Source organism: Monodelphis domestica, chromosome 3, assembly GCF_027887165.1.
Source record: "Monodelphis domestica isolate mMonDom1 chromosome 3, mMonDom1.pri, whole genome shotgun sequence".
Taxonomy (NCBI): Eukaryota; Metazoa; Chordata; class Mammalia; order Didelphimorphia; family Didelphidae; genus Monodelphis; species Monodelphis domestica.
In genome coordinates this window covers 23093894-23117028 of record NC_077229.1, presented here as the reverse complement: position 1 = coordinate 23117028, position 23135 = coordinate 23093894, and the positions used below count along the sequence as shown (strand labels likewise).

Below are 23135 nucleotides of genomic sequence, written 5' to 3'. Positions count from 1 at the left end.
ACGGCGAGGCCCTCGCATCCAAGGCCGCCATCGAGCCGCCTCCCCCTTCAGGCCCGCCCCGTGCTCCACAGACACAGGGCTCAGCAGGCCCCTGGGCGAGACCTCGGCCCAGAGCCTCGCGGGCAGCAGGCCCTTGATGCGCGTGGAAGCGAGGCTGGAAGGTCAAGCGCGGCAGCCCTGCAAGGACTGCGGGCTCGAGAGGCTTCACGGGGGAGCAAAGGCCTGCCGAGAGCTCCGGGCCAATGTGGCCAGCGCGGAGCCAGGCCGCGGCCTGCTACCCTGGGGGTGGGGGAGGTGGCCAGGGGCCGCAAGAATGTCCTGGGAATACCCGACAGGGAAAGCCAGGGCGTCGGCTGGAGGCCCGCGTTCAGGCAAGGAAGCCTCCCAAAAGCGAGTGCCCACGCCCAGGTTGGCGCTTCTGCCCCCGAGAGCTTGGGATCGCCCTGCGCCCGCCCTCTCGAACGATCTTGATGGAGGGGAAGGGAATGGGGGGAGCTCCTCTGCCCCCACCCTCTTGGGATCTCAGCGCCGGGGACGTGGGGAAAGGGGGGCTGAGCCCCTCCCAGGGAGCCCAGAGGGCTGCCGGGAGTCCTGGGGCTCCTACAGAACCCTTACGGGGCCCCTACCTAAGGTCTTGGCTACATCCAGGTCCTGTTGCATATAGCCGGTGCTTTTCTCGGTGTTGCCCAGGGACCAGTAGGCGCTGCTCAGGGCCGAGAAGACGGAGCCCCTTAGCTTGAGGCTGCAGGTGCCAATCTTCAGGGCGGCTTCCAAGACCACCACCGAGGCGCCGTGATGGCCAGCCGTCAGCAGCTCCTGGCCGACCACAGACACCACCACGAAGGGGCTCTTGTCCAGCTTCATCTTCTGAAGCTGCTGATAGGTGGGCTCGAGGGACTCTGAAAAAGAAGAGAGAGAAGGGTCAGAATGTGTAAGGCAGCCGCCAAGTCCTCGAAGCCCACCTGCTTGGAGGGGAGAACCACTATTAAGCACCGGCTGTATGCTATGCCCTCCTGCAAACGCTAGGATCTCAGAGCCCTCCAGGAATCTCTGCTCTGCTGGAGGAGACGGCTCGTCCTGGGCCAAGCAAACTCAAGGCAGTTAAAGGAGGCAAGAGCACCCCGCAGATGCAGAGGGTACTCCCCTAGGAAGGGAAGGGAAGACGGCTGGAGAGTCCAGGAGGGGTGGGGAGGGGGCAGCAGAGAGCCCAGGCAGAGACAGAAAAGGGAAAGACGGAGTTTGGCTCTACCCTAAAGGCTGGGCCTGCTTTCATTCTGGGGTGCGTTTTCTATTGGACAAGGAGGAATTAGCATTTTACCCAGGAGGTAGCAGACAGGGCATCTCCCCACCTGGAGCTACATTTCCTGGACAGAAGCCCTTGAATGCTCGTGACCTCAAGCCAAACACTTCTCGCTGGTTCCCTACATCCTCCTTCATCCAGAATCGTCCCCTCTCGGTGGATGGCTTTATTTCAACTGTTAACTCATGTGAACCTCTTCTCCAAGCCACGCTTACCCTCCATGTGGGCCTTCACAAATATGTCCACCTAGTCATGTTTGCATGTGCGTGTTTATGGGTGTAGACAGGAAAAATAAGGATCTAGCTATCTCCATCTACATGGATTAAGACTTTGAGCAAACGAGGGGTGGCTTTTATAGAATAATTCTCAACCGAATTCCATCTTGCACAACTGGACAACATGAATCATTTAGCAGAAACCAAGAGAGTCAAGACATCTGCACACAAGAGACATTTAACAATTGTATTCCGAAAGTGTTTATTTAGCATTTCTGATGTACAAAGGCCTGTTCTGGCCCTCAAGGAGATACACAGTCGAGGTAAGGGGACAAAACATAAATACAATATCACAGGAGAAATCAAGTTCTGAGGTAGAAAACAAAGTCTCTGTGAGGCCAGAGGGGATGAGAAAGCTTAGAGGCAGTGATCCTGGGACAGCATTTTCTCTCCTGTATGTGATATAAGTATGGAAGTCAGAAGAATGAAATTAGTACATGAAATAGAACAAAGAACAGATGTACGTTTTGATAAAAACTGACCACTGGATCACTGATTCTAAAATTCAGGCAACCACCATTCAGTGCTAAAAGAAGATTAGGAAAGACACAAGAAGAATGGATGTTAAGCCCTGCACTGGCATTAATAATTTTTGCCTTTACTGTACAAAAGGGGAACAGGTGGCCTCAGGAAGTCATAGGTTTTTCCTTCATTGGAGGTTTTTAAGCAAAGGCGGAATGATTACTTGTTTGACTTTTTACTTAGAGAGGATTTTCCCCCAGGTATGGGGTGCTTCTTCTGGCCATTAAGGTCTCTTCCAGCTGTGAAATCTACAAATCTAGAACTAGCTGAGTAATTATGGGATAATCCCATCCCCTATTTGAGTTTCAGCATCCATAACTAAAAACAAGGGGGGAATTTGGGGTCACATGACCAAGAAGATGGAGGACCAGCCACTTTTCTGATCCTCACAACCTCTCACAACCACTCCAGAATTGGAATTGTTACAAAATAAAATAATTTCAGCTAGTGCCAACTAGGACACCAAGAACCTTAATATGGCAACAATTTGATGAAGTAACAGCAGAAAAAGCTCACTCAGTTCTCCCTCCCCTACTGCCCATCATGGTCCTACAGCAGGGCTGCACAACTTGACCCACTGGGTTGTGACAAGCTCAATTCTACTCCCATTTCTTCCTATTCGTCTCAGAAAACCAAAAGGCAGGAGGTGTCTCAGGATGCTATAACAAATGTGGCACTCCACCAAGGCTGGAGGGAAGAGCCCAGCACCCAGTTGGAGTCAGTTCTGTCCCCCTAGAAGTCACTTGAAGCCTGTGGAATATTTATTCCCTAGTGTGGAAGGAAAGTGAGAGGGCTTTGAGGGCCAGCCCCCAGGGAAAGCACAAAGAGGAAACAGTCAGAAAGTGAATGACAGGGGAAATACAAGAAGGAAAAAAAGACTAATTATTGAAGCTCTCACAAGAATGAAACTCAAGGCTTGGAGCATAAGCAGGTAAACCAATAGGGACTTGTTAATAACAAAAGGTAACATGGCCTCCAGATCAGTTAAAAGAGTCCAGATATCTATGAATAAATATTTCAAGACAAAGGAAAATGAATTAACACTTGATGAAGCAGATGATGCGGTAGATTCCCAAGAGAACATAGAGCCACAGTAGGATGTTTCTGAATGGTTTCAGAGAAATATGCATTGTGAGAAGAGAATGTATGGCCTGCACAGCAGAAATAATTGGCAGGATAACTTGAATCCATGATGGCAAAGAAACAAAAGAGAGGATAACTGATTTGGAAGGCGGATAGCAGAAGTGAAGGACAAACTGGGAAAAGAGAAGCTAAAAGCAATAATGCTCAAAGAAAACATGATCTCCTTACAGGCAAAATGTATTTATTCTCAAAGATGACGTGCATAGAAACGACTTGCTCTCAGAAGAATACAAGTCAAAAAACTTATCATGATACATGAAATACTTTAATAAAACTGCCCAGAATTTCAGAACACAGAAAACAAACTGCCAATAGGAAGAATCCACAGATTGCCTACAGAATGGGGGTGGGGGGTGGAGGGAACCTATGCTGCAAACTCCAAGACACATAGCAGTCACATTTACCAATTTCAATAACAAATGGCACATACTACAAGCAGCCAGGAGAAAGATCTTCAAATATTGGGGGAAGGAAATTTGAATAAAGCAAGCAAAGAGCCACAAGATTTTCTCAAATGTTATTTTCAGCTCTGATTTTTCTTTGTTCTATGTCGTAAGTTCCTTTCCAGCTTTAACATTGTGTGATGAAGGTGAAGGTGGGGAACTGAAGTTGGCTCTCAGATTGAAATCACTGCCAACTTCATTTACAACTCAACACATCGCCCCATCCTTGGCTTCTCTGCAGGAGACTCAGATATAAAGAAAGCACAATATTTGCAAATCTCTATGTTTATGACAACCATATCACATTTTTATAAAATGATATGTCTAACATATATGCCTATCCTTTTTCACAATTCCACTTTAAAGAACCATTTGGAAAGGACATAGATTATACGGACAACAGATTGGGGGGTGGTTCTCCTTGAGAGCTGGTAAAGTAGCAATGAGCAGTGACAGGAACAACTGAGTCAGGATCAGAAAACCCAGGTTCTGGTCCTGGCTCCGTACTGTCGCCTAGCTGTCAGGCCCTCCTCTCATGGCCATCATCTCTCATCTCAGCCTTTTGGTTTCCAGAGTTCTAAAAGAAGATGAGATCAGAAAGGGTGACAGAGTAGACAGGTTACTGGATTTAAAGCCACAAGAACTAGGTTAAAATTTTGGTTCTGCCACCTTGTGACTTGGGGCAAGTCACGTTAGCTCTCTGCATTCCGGCCTTCTGACGTGTATAGCAAGAAGGAGCTGGAAAGAACATCTCCTCCCAAGAAAAAAGACTGCACGTGAGTTCTGTAGTCCTTTCCTGTGATGAGGTGCATTTCCAAAATGGCTATTGTCATCTTTCTTAGAAAAGGGCTTCAGTTTCGTTGTTCCATGGTACCGCATGGAAACACTGTAAAATGGCAACTGTTTTTTAAATGTTATTTTTACAATTTATGACCTCAAGTTTCATTTCTCAACTCAGTAGCTCTGGCCTGAATCAACATTGCTACGGCAACCTCAAACTCAACGGAAGCCTGAAGTATTTTTTTCTTCAATCAGTTTACTAAAGAGCTACCCAAGAACATTCTGACCCTGTGAAGATGCCAGCAAATACTCGAAAAGCATCATAGAGGAGAAAATGATATAATTGACAGGTCAAGGACAGGCAGAAGAGCTGAGGAATTTCCAAAATAGACAACCACATTATACTGTAAGATTATATGTAGATGCTAGATGGAGACCACTGGCTCATCTACCTCCAGTCAGGAGAATGGGTTGATTCTACTGGACTGTCAAGAAGAAGAGAACCTGAGTGACAGGATTTTGGCATCAGAAGCTGAATCTGAGGCCACTTCTAGGCCATTCACACTGAAGAGCCCAGAATAGGAGGCTCCTCAGAGGCCATCTGGTCCAGCCTCTTCTTCGGACTTTTTGAGGATGCTGAGGTCCAGAGAAGGAGGCTACTTGTCCCAAATAACATAATCAGTAAGGAGCAGAGCCAAGAAAAGACTCTAGTTCTTTGTTATCTTTCTACCACCTTGGGTTGCCTCTCTGGAAAAGAATATCCTTTCTCTGTCCCTCATCCATCTTTGAATGAAGACCTCCAGGAAGGGAGAACCCACTCACTCCTGAGGTAGGACACACTCTGCGCTACCCTCAGTACTCAGCAAATTTGTCCTTCACATCAGCCTCAATTCGCTCCTGGTTCTGCTCTCGCAGGCTAGATGGAATGAAGTGAATCCCTCTTCTACACGACGGACCTCCCAATGTTAGGACACAGCTCCCATGTTCCCTCCAGGTCTTTGCATGTCCAGACTAAAGATCTCTGGTTCCTTCAACTGATCCTTGTATGACATGGACTCAAGTTCCTTCCCATTCCTGACTGCCCTCTGCACATCCCCAGCTTGTCCATACCCTTCCTAAGACGTGTCACCCAGACACAAAACACCCAAGACACAAAACAATGAGACTGACCCCACTCTTCTGGGAATCCATGCCCCTCTCAAGGCAGCCCACGATCTCATTGGCATTCAAGGCTACAGTCTTATTCTAATGACTCAAACTGAGTCTCCAGGTCTTTTTGAGACAAGCCTCTCTAGGTCAGCAGGGCCAAGTGCATCATTTTATGAAGCTAAGAGAGGGGAGTGATTTGTCCACGCTCACAAGGCCAGTCAGCAGCAGGGCTGAGAGTAGAATCTGGAGTCCAGTCTTTCAAGTGAACCCCACTATTGCCTATTTTTGCTTTAGAGAAGATAAGGTCTGGATGCCTTCAGCATACCTAATTATAAAGACCAAACCACAGGCTACCCCAGCCTTGAGAGGAATTGTTTGCTATCTAAAAATATATGTGAAAGGGTGAGAGTTAGCCACATTTCCCAATTTCCCAGCACTACCTAGGAGAAACAGTGGCCACCTAGTATGGGAGAGAAAGCAGGTACCAGGCCAGCAAGGGATTCCTGGCTCTGACACTTAGGAGCTTTGTGGTCCTGAATAAAGCATTTAACCTCTTCCCATTTGTAATATAGACAACCCACCTAATAAAGCTACTGTGAGGAAAGAACTTTTAAAACTATAAGGCACTAATATAAATGCAAACTATTATTGTTACAATAAAAAAAAAAACTTCTGCAATTAGTAGGGGTCTAGGAGAGAATTGCCTCAAGGTAAAAGCTGGCTTCTGAACAAGGAAATTCAGTCTCCAGGCTTTAGGAGACTGTGGAACAAGCACACATGGGCAGTTGAGGCTTTTGGTGGTTTTCTTCCTCAGGTTTGTATAAAATAGGCCAGGTCAGTCTGACTGCAGGAGGCTCAGAATTCTCCCTGATGCACCCAGGTCACCCCTCTGGGAGAGCTTGTATTTTCTCCCCAGGTTCCTTCAGCATTTGCCATTCCCTTCACTCAGGTTTGGGACCCAAGGCCTCCATGCTCCCCTCTCCATTTGGTGTCAGGAAGTCACCCACAGCCCTCTCCATTCAAACATTAACTAGCTAGCATTAGCTAGATTAACTGCTGGTGACTGGCGACTGATCAAGGCAATGTGGGACACTGCCTCTGAGCCAGAAGACCAGAGCTGCTTCCAGTTCTGCTTTTTAAAAATTTTGTTTAGTCAATTTAGAACATTATTCCTTGGTTATAAGAATCATAATCTTTCCTTCCCCTCCCCCCACCCTTCCCGTAGCCAATGTGCAATTCCACTGGGTATTACAAGTGTCTTTGATCAGAACCTATTTCCATGTTGTTGATATTTGCACTACATCCCCCATCGACCCTTGTGATCAAGCAGTAGTTTTTCTTCTGTGTTTCTGCTCCCACAGTTCTTTCTCTGGATGTGGATAGTGTTCTTTCTCATAAGTCCCTCAGAATTCTCCTGGGTCATTGCATTGCTGCTACTAGAGAAGTCAGTTACATTCAATTGTACCACAGTGTATCCATCTCTGTGTACAATGGTCTCCTGGTTCTGCTCCTCTCACTATTCATCAATTCCTGGAGGTTGTTCCAGTTCACATGGAATCCTTCCAGTTCATCATTCCTTTGAGCACAAGAGTATTCCATCACCAACATATACCACAATTTGTTCAGCCATTCCCCAATTGAAGGGCATCCCCTCATTTTACAATATTTTGCCACCACAAAGAGTGCAGCTATGAATATTCTTGTATGAGTCTTTTTCCTTATGATCTCTTTGGGATACAAACCCAGCAGTGCTATGGCTGGATCAAAGGGCAGACAGTCTTTTAGCGCCCTTTGGGCATAGTTCCAAACTGCCCTCCAGAATGGTTGGATCAATTCACAACTCCACCAGCAGTGCATTAATGTCCCTACTTTGCCACATCCCCTCCAGCATTCATTACTTTCCTTTGCTGTCATGTTAGCCAATCTGCTAGGTGTGAGGTGATACCTCAGAGTTGTTTTGATTTGCATCTCTCTGATTATAAGAGATTGAGAACACTTTTTCATGTGCTTATTTTGATTTTTTGATTGGTTTTGATTTCTTTATCTGAAAACTGCCTATTCATGTCCCTTGCCCATTTATCAATTGAAGAATGGCTTGATTTTTTGTGCAATTGATTTAGCTCCTTATAAATTTGAGTAATTAGACCTTTGTCAGAGGTTTTTGATATGAAGACTTTTTCCCAGTTTGTTGCTTCCTTTCTAATTTTGGTTGCATTGGTTTTGTTTCCAGTTCTGCTTTGTACTGTCTCTGAGGTCCAAGAAAGAATGAGAGGGAAAAGGTATTTAGTAAGCAGTTACTATGTAGAAGTCACTGTGCTAAGAGCTATGAATACGAGTGGTTTTAAAGTAATAGAACATGCCCTTAAGAAGCTCATTTTAATAGAAGAAGACAACATGTACAAGGGAGAGGTAACCAGGGAAGATTTTTGAAAAGGGGAAGAGGGGGCACAACAGTGTCAGGGAGAAAGTGAGATGGTCTGGGGAGGCACTGGGGGCAAGGTGGGATGGGTGGGTGTCTGGGGCCAGTCAGTAAATAGAGTAGCCACAGTGAGCTCCTTCACACACACTCAGTCACTAGGCAGCAGGGCTGGGAGATCCAAAGATGGCTGTTTGGCTTGGATTCAAGAAGCCTGGGGAGAGAAGTCCAAGGCTCAGGTCTGGTGTGGGGGTGGGAGGGGGAAAGGTGGATGAAGAAGGCCTTTGGGAGCCTAAGGAGTAGCTGGATCACTCAGTGAGATGACAAGCTGAAGAACAATCCAGAATGCTATTATTAGAGTGACCTGTGTCAGAGCAGAGGAAGCCTGTCTTACCTACATTTTGTATCTTTTTTTTTTTTTTAATAAACCCTTACCTTCCGTCTTGGAGTCAATACAGTGTATTGGCTCCAAGGCAGAAGAGTGGTAAGGGCTAGGCAATGGGGGTCAAGTGACTTGCCCAGGGTCACACAGCTGGGAAGCGTCTGAGGACAGATTTGAACCTAGGACCTCCCGTCTCTAGGCCTGGCTCTCAATCCACTGAGCTACCCAGCTGCCCCCTTGTATCTTTTCTATGCCCAAAACAGTGCTTTCCACATAGCAGACACTGACTGCATGTTTTCTTTTCTTTTCTTTTTTTTTTAAATCCTTATCTTCCATTTGGAATCAATACTATGTATTGGTTCCAAGGCAGAAGAATGATAAAGGATAGGCAATTGAAGTTAAATGACTTATCCAGGGTCACACAGCTAGGAAGTATTTGAGGCCACCTTCTATCTCTATGCTTGGCTCTCAATTCACTGAGCCACCAAACTGTCCTGTGACTATGTGTTTTCAAATGATTTATTGAAGCAATTCCTAATTATAAGCTACTGTGACAGTCTACTTAATCTTATAAAAATATACGATTAAATGAAACATTATGGGGACAGTAAATTTCTGAGGTGTGATATTTTAAATAAGTGATGAGTCAGAAAATTGATGTTACATGGGGATCCGTGAGTTTGGGGTGGGATTATATTCTAATATTGGGGGTATAATATAATGTAACATAATAAATATAATATTAAAATAGCAAAAATGGGGGTGTTAATGTGGGTAGGTGCAGAGTATACTTTCTCGATTATCCTCTCCTCCCCATCATTCTCATTACCTGCCCCACAGGAAAAGGCATTCTAGTGACACAAAAGGTCTTCTTTCAAAGCAATCATTCAGCCGGTAGAATTCCACGCATCATCATCTTCATTACCAAACCGTTCCTGAGGAGCTGCGATGTGCAGCCACATGGCTATGAGTGGGAGAACTGGTAGAAGTGAGAGGAAGAGACCTCGCTAGGGTCATTCCAAGAAAACCCCTTAGTTTGTCAGCTACATACGCATAAAGTCTGCACTAGCCAAACATTGCCTTTTCCCTCAACTATTATTACTGGCTCCATTTCCAAAATCCAGAGATGTACCGTGCGAGCCAGAGGGCTGGAGAAAAGCTGCTTCAAGCACCAAACCGAGGAGAGCAGCCTTTGGGACCAGAGAGTTCTGGTTTGTCAATAAGGTGAGAAAGTGAAGAAGATGCCACAAAACGAGGGAAATCAGACGTTCAAACTGAGCAAAAAAGAGAAAGCAGACGGTGGGTAACACTTGCTGCATTTCAGCTTTGTTCCTCTCACAGGCCACTTCCTTCTGGAGGAAACCTGATCACTTCAACACATGGGATAAGTGGAATTCAGGCTCCGCTGGGTGAGCTCCAGGAAGGGAGATCCCACTAGCTTTTCAGTGGCCTGTCCCTGATGCTTTGCCCTTCTCCTTCTTTAGGATGAAATTAGTATTCTCCAATTAACTATAGTATTTGATCAGTAACCCTTTAGCAAATACAACTTTTATTGTGTTGTGATGCATAAACAATATGTTAAATATTTCTGTTTCCTGCATTTGTTTGTGAGGTTTTTAGAGCAGCTCAGGGACACAGTGGATAGAGCACCAAGCCTGGAGTGATGGAGACTCATCTCTGTGAGTTCAAATCTGGCTTCAGACACTTACTAACTGTATGACCTTGGGCAAGTCAACTTCACCCTTCTGGCCTCAGTTTCCTCATCTATAAAATAAGCTGGAGGAAAAATGGCAAACTGCTCCTGTATCTTTGCCAAGAGAATCCCAAATGGAGTCATGAAGAGTCAGATGAATGAAATGAACAACAGTCAATTTTTATAAAGGTGCCATAAGCAAATGAGAAATTTCTATATTCTTTTCCATTCAGAATTTTCAAAATTCTATCATATCTAATATTAGAAAATTCTGTTTAGATCCTTTACATCTTTATCTGTTTTATTTTTTTGGTCAGATCTACATAGGTTTGAGAATAGTAAATTGAGGTTTCACTGTCTAATTATTCCTATGCTTCTTTTTCTTTAAATATTTAGATGTTATGCCATTTGGTGCATAGGTTTTTTTAATGTTTCTTGGTATATATATGCATATATAGGTATATATATGCATATTTTATAATTTTATTAATTCCTTGTATATGGTAGATTTCAGCAAAAAATAATATTCCAGTTTATCTTTTAAAATTTTTGTTTCTTTGTTAAGAGATTATGATTGCAATTTTTACTTCATCAGAATCATAAAAGTTTGGGTAGGATGAGCTAACATAATAAAAATGACCATCCTACCCAAATTAAAAGTGTTCTAAATCTCTTATAATCAGAGATTATAATCCAAATCAAAACAAATCTGAGGTACCACCTCACACCTAGCAGATTGGCTAACATGAAAGCAAAGGAAAGTAATAAATGTTGGAGGGGATGTGGCAAAGTTGGGACATTAATGCATTGCTGGTGGAGTTGTGAACTGATCCAACCATTTAGGATGGCAATTTGGAACTAGGCCCAAAGGGAACTAAAAGACTGTCTGTCCTTTGATCCAGCCATAGCACTGCTGGGTTTGTACCCCAAAGAGATAATAAGGAAAAATACATGTACAAGAATATTCATAGCTGCACTCTTTGTGGTGGCCAAAAATTGGAAAATGAGGGGATGCCCTTCAATTGGGGAATGGCTGAACAAATTGCAGTATCTGATGGCGATGGAATACTATTGTACTCAAAGGAACAATGAACTAGAGGGATTCCATGTGAACTGGAAAGACCTCCAGGAATGGATGCAGAGTGAAAGGAGCAGAACCAGGAAAACATTGTACACAGAGACTGATACACTGTGGTACAATCGAATGTAATGAACTTCTCCATTAGTGGCAATGCAATGACCCAGGACAACTAGGAGGGACTTATGAGAAAGAACACTATCCACATTCAGAGGAAGAACTGTGGGAGCAGAAACACCGAAGGAAAACAACTGCTTGATGACATGGGTCAATGGGGAAATGATGGGGGATGTAGACTCTAAATGATCACCCTGGCACACACATCAATAACATGGAAATAGGTTTTGATCAAGGACACATGCAATACCCAGTGGAATTGTGCATCAGCTACGGGAAGGGTGGGGGGAGGGAAGGGAGGGATAGAATATGATTCTTATAACCAAGGAATAATGTTCTAAATTGACTAAATTAATTAATTAATTAATTTTTAAAAAAGAATCATAAAAGTTTTCCTATTTCCTTTTATTTTAATTCTGTGCATCTCTGTTTCAAATATATTCTTGCAAACAACATATAATTGGAATTTGCTTTTGAAATACATTATGCTTTCCTTTTCTATTTATAGGTGAGTTCATGCCCTCACATATAATCTATGATTGTTAACCGTGTATTCTTTCTGTCCAAATCTTTAAAACTTTTCTTTCTCTTTGTTTCTCACTGTGATTTAAGTTTTTGGCCCAAGATTAATTCCTCTTGTAGATTACCCTCTTATTCTTCTCTTTCCCAACTATTTCCCCATCAAATGATATTCATTTGTGCAACCAACTCTTTGTGTACATTCTTCCTTCCTTTGGTGAGTTCAGGTGAGAGTGAGGTTTAAGTATCAGTCCACACCTCCCAACACTTCCTCTTCGTATAGATTTCTACTTATGCAAATCAACTAAGTGAAATAATTTTCCCCATCTTTCTTCTTTCTTCTCTTCTTGTATTTTCCTATTCTTCTTCATTTCCATTTTTCTTTCATGATCATCAAAACAAAACAGAACTACCCTCAGTTCCTCTGTCTATTGAGACTCATTTCTATTACCTCCGATGATGATAGGGTTTTCTTAATATTTAAAACTTTTCTTAATTACATGTAAAAATTTAAAGTTCTAAATTCTCTCCCTCCCTCCCCTCACCCATCATTGAGAAGGCAAGCAATTTGATATAGGTTAGATATGTGCAGCCATGTAAAACATTTCATTTTAATCATATTGTGAAAGAAAACACACGCTAAAAAAAGAAACAAAGAATGTGAAAAAATCATGCTTCAATTTGGAGGTGGAGAGTGTTTTTCAGTATAAGTCCTTCAGAACTGTCTTAAATAACTGTATTGCTGAGAATAACCATCTTTTACAACTGATCACTGTTAAATATTGCTGTTACTGTATACTAGGTTCTCCCAGATCTGCTCAGTTCACCCTGCATTGGTTCATGTGAGCCTTTCCAGACTTTCCTGAAACTTTTCTGCTCATCATTTCTTGTAGTACATTAGTATTCCATCATAACCAGATAATACAACTTGTTCAGTCATTCCCCAGGTGATAGGCATCACTTAAATTTGCAATTTTGTCATTGCAAAAAGAGCTGCTTTTTCTGCAAAAAAAAATCATATTTTTGTATATGTAGGCCATTTTTTGGTGTTGGGGATTTTTTTTTATTTCCTTGGGATAAAGACCTAGAAGTTATATTGCTAGGTCAAAAGGTATGCAGTTTTATAGCTATTTGGGCATAGTTTCAAATTGCTCTCCAGAAGGGTTGGATCAGTTCACAACTTCCCGAAAGAGTGCTTTGGTGTCCTTATTTTCCCACTTCTTCCACATTTGTCATTTTCTTTTTCTGTCATATTATCTAGTCTGAAAATTGTAAGGTGTTATCTCAGAGTTGTTTTAATTTGCATTTCTCTAATCAAGAGTGATTTAAAGCATTTTTATATGAATATAGATAACTTTGATTTCTTCTTCTGAAAAAAGCCTGTTCATATCACTTGATCATTTATCAATTGGAGAATAACTTGTTTTCTTATCAATTTGACTCCATTTTCTATAAATTTGAGAAATGAAGCCTTTATCAGAGAAACAGCAGAACCTATTTTTTTACGATTTATTGCTGCTTTTCTCCTTTTATCTCCCTCTCCTTGTCTTCCTTTATCCTGACCCTATTCAAAAATGTTTTGCTTCTGAACACTGTCTCCCTCAATCCTCCTTCCCTTCTATCAGCCCCCTCTTCTCTTATGTCTCTCCTCTCCTACTTCCCTGTAAGGTAAGATAAATCTTTATACCCAACTAAGTGTATGTTATTCCCTCTTTGAGGAAGTTCTAATGAGAAGAGGGTTCAAGTGTTGCCCACCACCCCCTGTCCATCTTCCCCTATATTGTTTGAGGTTTTTTTTGTACCTCCTCTATGTGAGATAATTTTATATTATTCTTTTTCCTTTCCCCTTTATCAGAGTGCAATCCCTCTTTCTACCCCTTAAATTTATTTTTTTTAAATTTTAAAATATCATCCCATTAAAGTCAATTCACACATATGCTCTCTGTCCATATACACTCTTTCTAATTATTCAAATTATGATCAAGTTCTTTGGAGTTACACATATCATTTTCTCCTGTAGACATATAAACAATCTAACTTTATTGAATCCTCTATGTTTCCTGTTTCCTGTTTATTTTTTATATTTCTTCTGAATCAAAATCCTAAAGAGTCAAATTTTCTAATCAGCTCTAGTCTTTTCAACAGGAATACTTGAAATGCTTATTTCATTAAATTTCCATTATTTCCTGTGAAGAATTATACTCAGTTTTGCTGGGTAGGGAATTCTTGGTTGTAATCCTAGCTCTTTTACCTTTCAGAATATTCCAAACCCTCTGTTCCTTTCATCTAAATATGAAATCCTGTGTTATTCTGACTACAGCACAGTGATATTTAAATTGTTTATTTCCAGCTATTTTCACTATTTTCTCCTTGACCTAGGAACTCTGGAATTTGGCTAATATATTCCTGGGAGTTTTTATTTTGGGATTTCTTTCACAAGGAGATTGGAAGATTCTTTCTATTTTATTTTACCTTCTGGTTCTAGGATATCAGTGGGGGTTTTCTTGAAAATTTCTTGAAAGATGATGTCTAGGATCTTTTTTGGTCATAGCTTTCAGGTAGTCTAATAATTCTTAAATTATCTCTCCTGGATCTATTTTTCCAGGTCAAGTAAGATACTTCATATTTTCTCCTTTTTTCATTCTTTTAATTTAATTTTATTATTTATTGATGTTTCATGGAGTCATTAGCTTCCATTTGCCCAATTCTAATTTTAAAGAATTATTTTTTTCAATTACCCATTGTTCCATTTCATAAGTTCTACTTTTTATGAAGTTCTTTTCTTCAGTGAATTTTTGCACCTCTTTTTCCATTTGGCCAATTCTGTTTCTTAAGAATTTGTTCTCCTCAGTGGATTCTTGGGCCTCTTTTACTATTTGGTATAGTCTGTTTTTTTAAGGTATTATTTTCTTCAGTGATTCCTGGTTTTTGTTTGTTTGTTTTTGGTGACTCCTTTTCCAAGCTTTTTTCATGATTTTCTTTTGTCATTTTCTTTTCTTTTGCCAATTATTCCTTTGCCTCTTTTATTTGATTTTTAAAATCCTTTTTGAGTTCTTCCAGGGCCTAAGATCAATTCATATTTTTCTTAGGTTTGGAATATACCTGTTTGGATTTCATTGTCTTTTTCTGGGCTTGTGTTTTGAGCCTCCCTGTCACCATAATAACTATCTGTCATCAGGTTTGTTTTTCTTGTTTTTTTTCCTGATTTTTCTAGCCTATTTCTTGGCTTTTACCTTTATGTTAAAGTTGGGGTTCACTCCCAGGGTGGAGAAGGCACTGTCCCAAGCTTTCAGATTTTCTGTGCTACCCTTTTCACAGATGATTCTGGAGGTCTACACATTTCTAATTCCTTCAAGATGGTATGATTTATGGAGAGTTGGGCTTACTGCTCTCTAGCCTGTGCTCCAGTCTATGAGTAACCAGTCTTCTGCACCTTGGAATTGTGAACACAATCCCCATGCCTACCAGTGTTTCTCCTTGGCCTGAGACTATGACCTAGAACCACATATGGATGATGCAACAGAGTCCTGTACCCAAAGCCATCAATGAGTCCCATATAATCTCTTTCTGACTAGTTGTTCCAATCCCTTTACCATATGTACGCTGAGAGGTCTAAAAACCATCACTGCCACCAATTCAGTCACCCTGAAGTCTCTTCCTGACTTGCTTGGTGCAGCCTGCATTGCACAGTCTACAGCAAATTGTGCTCCACTCTCACCTCAGCAAGACTTATCTCTCTTGCCAACCCTCCAAACCATTCTGGGCTAGGAAATGGTTTCATCTTGTTCTTTTGTTGGTTATGTCACTCCAAAATTTATTTTAAGGCATTATTTACATGTTGTTTGGAGGGAAATTTGGGAGAACTCAGGGAAGCCTCTGTCTTTACTCCACCATCTTGGCTCTCCACGATGATAGAGTTTTCAGAGGACTTATGTATCATTTCCCCATATTAGAAAGTAAAGAACCTACCCTTGTATAATCTTGTTTGATTGCTCATTCACAATTTTGATTATATTTTGATTATATGAAATTTAAAAGCTTTTGTACAAACAAAATCAACAACCAAGATTAGAAGGGAAACAATAAAGTAGGGACATTTTTTATTTTTTTCCATGGTTACATGATTCTTGTTGTCCTCCCCCCTTCCTTCTCCCTGCCAGAGTTGACAAGCAACTTTACTGGGTTATCCGTATATTATCACTCAAATCCCATTTTCATATTTATTTTTGTAATAGAGTGACCTTTTAAAAGCAAAACCCCAAATCACATACCCACATAAAGAAGTGATAAATCATATGTTTTCTTCTGGATTTCTACCCCCATAATTCTTTCTCTAGATGTGGATAGTGTTCTTTCTCATAGTCCCTCAGAATTGTCCTGGATCATTGCATTGCTTTTAGTAGAAAAGTCAATAACATGTAATCGTCCTATAATGTTATAGTCTCTGTGTACAATGTTCTCCTGGTTCTGCTTATTTCACTCTGCATTAGTTCATGAAGGTCTTTCAGACTGGTCAATATGCCATTAAAGGAAAGTGACAAGTGTTGTGGCAAATCTGGGACACTAATGCATTGTTAGTGGAGTTGTGAACTGATCTAATCATTTCTAGAGGGCAATTTGGAACTATGCCAAAATGGCTATAAAACTGTGCATACCCTTTGATACTAATAATACCACTTCTGAGTCTGTATCCCAAAGAGATCATAAAAAAAGGAAAGGATCTTTTGTACAAAAATATTTATGGCAGCTCTTTTTGTGGTGGCAAAGAATTGGGAATTGAGGAGATTTCTATCAATTGGGATACAGCTGAAAAATTTGTGGTATATGTTTGTGATGGAATATTATTGTGCTATAAGAAATGATGAGCAGGATGATTTCAGAAAAAGCTGGAACTATCTACATGAACTGATGCAGAGCAAAACAAGTAGAATCAGAGAACATTGTACACAGTAACAGCAATATTGTACAATGATCATCTGTGAGAGACAGTTCCTCTCAGCAATTCAATGATCTGGGACAATTTTGAATGAATTATGATAAAGAATCCTATCTACCTCCAGAGAAAGAACTGGTAGAGTCAGATGCAAGATCAAAGCATACCATCTCCCATATTAGTTTATTTACTGTTTTATTTTGAGGTTTGGGTTTTATATGAGTATTCTCTTACAATAATGACCAATAAGGAAGTATGTTTTGCGCAATAATACAGGTATAATCCAGAATAAATTGCTTATCATCTCCAAGAGGGGGAAGGGAGGAGAAGAAGGAAGACAATTAGAATCTCATAATTTTGAAAAATATATGTTGAAATTGTTATTACATGTAATTGGGAAAATAAGATAGCTTTGAATTTTTAAAAATGATTGCTATCCACATTTACCTATTTATATTTCTCCTGACCACTATGTTTTTTTTTTATCAGAAATTCTTGGAAGTCCTTATTTTTCATTAAGGGTCTTTTTCCCCCCTCAAAGGACTATATATTCAGTTTTGTTGGATAATTAATAGTTACTCCACTGGTTGTAAACTCTGATTGTGAACCCATGTCTTTTGCTCTCTTTAATACTGTATTCTAAACTCTATTTCTTGAAGTGACAGCTACTAAATCATGCATGAGCCTGATGATGGATTCTCAGTACATGAATTCTCTTTCCAGCTGCTCATGGTATTTTTACTTTGTCCTGAAAGCTCCAGATTTTGGGTCCTGAACTGTCCAGAGCTGAAAGATGGAGGGGGAGGAGGATCTGCAAGCATTTAGCGTTCACAAAGTAAGACAGTCAGTTCACTGTCATCCTTGAAGTTCCTGACCTGACTATGTCTGTACGGCACTCTTGTTGTCTTGCCCTGGTCTGAAGTTCTCAGAGGCTGATGCTGATCTTTGCTACTCTCAGTCAGCTGAGAAGCAATGCTGGTCTGGGATTCCTTCCTTCATTATTCCACTGTAAGCGTCAGATAGGGCTAGACTCTGGAGCAGAGATCCTGCTCCACCCCTGTGCTCAGAACCAGACAGCTACTGTTTGTTTCTAAGAATGTTCCTGGCATTGAACACAGCCTAGCTGGTACTTGTCCCCAAATACCCTACAGAGCCGCAGTCTCTGCGTGTGTGGGGGGCCTCTTTTTGCCTTTGGACACAGTTTCCTCTGGTGACGGAACACTCAATAAGGTGAGCTTCTGGTTAGAATCTGTCCTTAGTGTCTATACTACTCTCTCTATTGCTTCTTAGGCTGACCTGGGCTGGAAAAATGACTCACTGTGACTTTTTAAATTTTCCCAGTCAGAACTCGGCCTGTTCCTAGAACTTTGTGGAGGAGTTTAGGGTGTAGATAAGTATTATTTTAGAATGTATTCTTGTCCTGAGGCAATGTATTTAGAATGTATTCTTGTCCTGGGAGTTTCTTTTCTATTTGAATAACTATATTCAATATAGTTGCTTTCATTTGTAATCTATGTATTTTTGTGCTTTAAAAATTATATTCTAAAGAGTAGTACATGGGTTTTGCTAGTCTACCAAAGGGGTCCCAAAACCAAAAAAAGGCCAAGAACCCCTGCTCTGGAGTAACAGGGAAAGGTCCTAAATTCCCCTTTGAAGGCTGAAAACTCCTACGATTCTTTCTAACTGATGATAAGATACTTCTGTAAATATGAACCATCCTCCTTCTCAAGAAAATTTATTTCCTTAAGATTAAAAATTTTTAAATGTAAATGTTTTTAAAATAAAATAATAAAAGTTTAAAATAAAATATGTAAATGTTTAAAAATATGTAAAAATTAAAATGTAAATGAACTATTTTAGGGAAGCTTCATCCTAATCCAAATGAGCATAGAAAAATTAAAAATCTCTCCTTTATCTGAAGATGTAGATGTGTGTGTGCACATGCACTCATCTTACTAATGTTGTAGGCACTGTCCTAGGCACACAAAGACATAAACAAAACCGTCCCTGACTTTAAGGAATTAATATTGTATCAGGAAGAGCAAGAGGAAGGGTCAAAGAGATGCCCAGTAGGAAGTGACTTTGAGCTCAGCACTGAAGGAAGCTAGCCAGCTTAAGAGTGGAAAAGAAGGGAAAGCATCCCTAGGATGTGTGTAGGTAGCAAACAAGTGTCCCGCACTGCCAGCTCCTCAGGGGACTCATGATCTCCTACCAAAGTATTGCATTTGCAAGGATAAACAGAGTACAAAGCAACGTGTGAAAGGGACAGCCAAGGAGAGATCCAGACCAGAAGTGCCAGGAAAGGGGAGGCCCTTGACACATGGGAGGAAGCCTGAATTGGGGGAGGAGGTGAACCTGGAGAGACCACAGGGGCCCAAATGAGGAAGAGGCTCTCTCCTCAAGGGCAGGAATGGGTTTGTTTCTGTCTTTGTGCTTCCAAGCTGGGAGAAGAGGTTTTCCTGCCATGTAGAAAAGGGGTAGGAACATCTCCAGAGGGGGCCTCTGTGATTTTTAAATTTCCTCCATCTTGCTTGGTCTAGCACCCAGGAATGTGCACACCCACCCTACACGGGCATGTGCTATTATTTTAAGTTGCAAAGTTTAAATTCCTTTTGAGAAGAATTTTAGGTTAAGAAACATGCTACCTCTCCAAATCCAGAAACTGAACTGTTTGGAGAAGATACCATGAAGAAGCCTCCAGACCACAAGCTGCACGAGAAGATCAAGAATGAACTTTGGGGGTGGTTGATTGAACATTTATTTGTATCTATACTTTCATGCCAAAGGGGACTGCCCCCAACTGGTTTTTTGTCAATGCGTCTAGCAATTACTGGTTTTGTTCTTTTTTTCCCTCTTATCCTCAAATTATTGTAATCTTTAAGTTGATAATGCTTTCATGATCCTTTTTGGGGAAACCTCTCCCAATAAGGATCAAGTGGCAAAATGTAAAAATGGAGATTTGAACCCCAGACTTCAATCCCCAGAAGTCCATGGCAGTTCCCAGAATTCCCTATAATCTCACAAAAATCCCCACCTGGGCGGAGAACAAAATGGGTATTTAAACTGACTGTACCGCCTATTTGGACTCTCTCTCTCTGCTTCCGCTTCTAAGCACAGGCGGCTCTCAAGATGTAGTAAGTGAATTGTGAGTGGGCTAGTGCTCTAGGCATGCGCCTTCTTATTTTGTATTTCTTTATCCTTGGTTCCTAATAATCTTTAATAAACCTCTAAAAATATAGTAGTAGAGAAACTAATTTAATGTTTACACCTCCATCAAACAGACGGCTGAACGACCAGAGATCACCGTTAGTGGATGAGCCCCGTCTCCTGATTCTCTGTCTGAGCTTTCTTTTACCTGAAATAGCAGATCTTAGGGAAGCTGACATCTTGCCCCGTGCCGGCTTGCCCCAAACCAACAGGTCTTTGGAGATACGAATTTCAAAGTCCATGTCACTGTTATTCCAAAGACTTCCTATAGTCTTACCTCGCATAGGAGACTTCATGGCGGCTTCCACCATCCCAACCAGAAGCTGCAGACTCTTGGGATCCTGGGCCAAGCCTGATGCAAAGGCTGCCAGAGCATCTGCATGGCGTCCAAGATACTGGAGGGCAACACCCTGTCGGAAGTATGCCTGGAACATAAAACAAAGATTGCTCAGCCATTTTTCAGTCATGTCCAACACTCTGTGACCACACGTGGGATTTTCTTGGCAAATATACTGCAATGATTTGCCATTTCCTCATCCGCCTCATTTTGAAAATGAGGAAACTAAGGCAAACAAGGTTGTGATTTGTCTAGTTTTACACAGCTATGAAGTGTCTGAGGTCACACGTGAACGCAGAAAGAGTTCTCTTATCTACCAGCCGCCCATATAAAAAAGAGGCGTTTTAAACAGGATTGCTGTGAAATGGATGGTGCCACCAACCAGAGCAAAGAGCCAACACACCAGAAATTTGAAAGAAACGTGACTGAATGAGATGAGAAAAGCATTTTCTTTTTCTTTTGAAGTCATTGTCTCCCAAGCGCAGAGACTTCAAGTCTGAGATATATATATACATATGTATGTCCAGGTGGGTCCTATTTTTTAATGACCCCTTCCCATGGCGGGCTCAAGAACACAGTCTCTAGAAATCATTTCCCATGCAACAGATGCTTGCCACCTGCCACCTATCTCCAAAGCACTGGGTTAGGAAGGAAACAAAACTAAAACTAAAATAATCCCTGCCCTCAGGAGCATTCCCTCTCCTAGACTAAAGAGACCACAATCGGGACGAGAGGAATGGCTGAAATTCTCAAGCGGCAGCACTTCTTAATTTAAATGAATTTGTCAATCAACCACTCGAGACGATCTAAATTGGCCATTTGACCCCCTCCGCCACCCGAACAGAGAGCAAACAGGACAAACGAGAATGCGGGTCAATATACATTCTTGGTGATCCCAACCCTCAGTTCTTCCTCTGGATATCCCAGGACATTTCTGACTGGCAAATAGCCCCTGAGGAGGCGGACCGAGACCCCCGCTCCACCTTCATTACTTCATCAGGGAAGGAGGATGCAGTACAGCCCGCCCTCCCCACCATGGTGACTAGAGCTGGCTCTTTCCTTGCCTGAGAAGGCTCTTGTTTGCAGAAGAATACGGAGCAGGTCTGCACCCTGCCTCTAATAAGAGCCAGCACATAACGTTAGCTTCTGGAAGTTGGCTGACCTTCCACACCAAGGTTTAAGGCAGGCTTAATGTAAAAATGACCACAATTCAATATTCATTTTCCACAGAAGTGATGCACTTCCACATCTGGTGGCATGACTGTCGCCTGTGCTCTTCTTCATGTGTAAGCCATGCCTGTTCCATGTATGGGGTATCACTTTGTTCTCCCGCCCATGTCCCAGAATTCCTAGCTTCTTCAAATCCACCCCCTCTAAGAGACTTCTCTCACCGGGCGTCTCACCCCATCGAATTATTTTGTGTTTACTTCTTGCCTAATTTGTATTCACGTGCCTGCTGCTCCTTCAAGTCAGTCAGACACGATTTCTTTTTATTCCTCTGCATCCCTCCCTAGCACAACGTCTGCCTGATATGGACTCGGTACTAGATAGATGTTAGCTGAAAGAATAAAGGAGAATGCCGTCTTGTCATATGTCTCTCCTATTCCCTCAGTGTCTACTGTGGTGTCGGGCACAGCTCCGTATAGTGGCTGTGCTGGATTTTGCTTTTTACATCATTCCACCTTTGGTTAATCCGAAAAATTGTTTTCTTAATGCTTATTTAAAAAATAATCACAACAGCACAGAAGATCATCACTCTGGCACACAGGACGGTTTCGTATTTAACAACTAAGAGCAAAGTTAAAATTATACAAACTTAGTATACGCTTCCTTTACAAATAAAGCATCTCCAATAGTGTTCCTAGTCCTTAACTGGGTCGGCTTATAAAACAAGGTTACATAAAATAAAATAAAATAAGATTAAAGTAAAACATGATTAACTGAAGAAAAAAAGGGATGGAAGAAGGTCAACTAAATTAGAGGAAAGTTTGAATCATCCATTTTTTTTCATGCTCATTTAAATGACTTCCAGTGCGTGGTAACCTGAACTTGGCTAATTAAGTGTTATGTTACCAAGCACAGACCTGTGAACCTGATTTAATGAAAATTAAAAAAAAGAAAAGAAGTTATGTGTAAGTAACCGCCATTCGATGCAATAGGGGCTTCTAACGTTTGAAACAAGGCATTCTCTTAAGGAGGTCAGACATGCTTCATACAGAGGGGCGGCCCCATAAATCTGCTTCGCAAACTCTTTCAGGAAAGGCAAACTTGGACCCAAATCACCAGGTAGTTATAACAAATGCCATTAATGGGGTCTGAATAGAATTTCACTTTAACGCAACAAACTCCCAATGAATGCCTGATGTACGCTGTGAATTCAGAAACAAGCCGTCACACAGGTCACTATGACATGACGTCATCGTGGAATGGTGCCTGCAAACATTTTCTAAGCTGATCATATACTTATCTTAGAGGGGAGCTGATCGTGACTAACCCCCCCCCCCCAGCCTAGAATATCGTCCTGGGGTTTTAGAAGAGGAACTATAAGCCTTGATTCCTTTAAGATCTGTGAAGACCTTTTGCTCATGGAATGCGAGGGAGCCACCTCAGTGGATGGAAAAACAAAACCGGACCACCTTGGCGGGTTGTAAATAGGCTTTAAGGATAACGGTTCTTGAAGGCTGCACAGGTTTCTGCAGGGGCAGGAAGGGGGGCATTTTTCTGTCCTCTCTCCTTCCGACCGCCATGGAATCTAAGTGGCAGCATGCCGGGACACCCGTCCCACCATGCAACACTCCAGAATTACCCACTGGAGAAAACGTGAGACGCGATCCAGAGACG

The 23135-nt window shown here is 41.7% G+C and overlaps 1 protein-coding gene across 1 annotated transcript in view; it reads right to left on the bottom strand.

Moving 5' to 3' along the window:
* The window catches only part of TTC28 (tetratricopeptide repeat domain 28), a 654492-nt gene that overhangs the window by 251175 nt on the left and 380182 nt on the right, over positions 1–23135 (bottom strand). The window contains exons 3-4 of the mRNA XM_056820926.1: positions 20235–20382; positions 627–899 (exon numbers count right to left, since the gene is read on the bottom strand). Of these exons, the coding sequence (XP_056676904.1) occupies positions 627–899; positions 20235–20382 (421 nt within the window). The remainder of the gene's footprint in view (positions 1–626; positions 900–20234; positions 20383–23135) is intronic.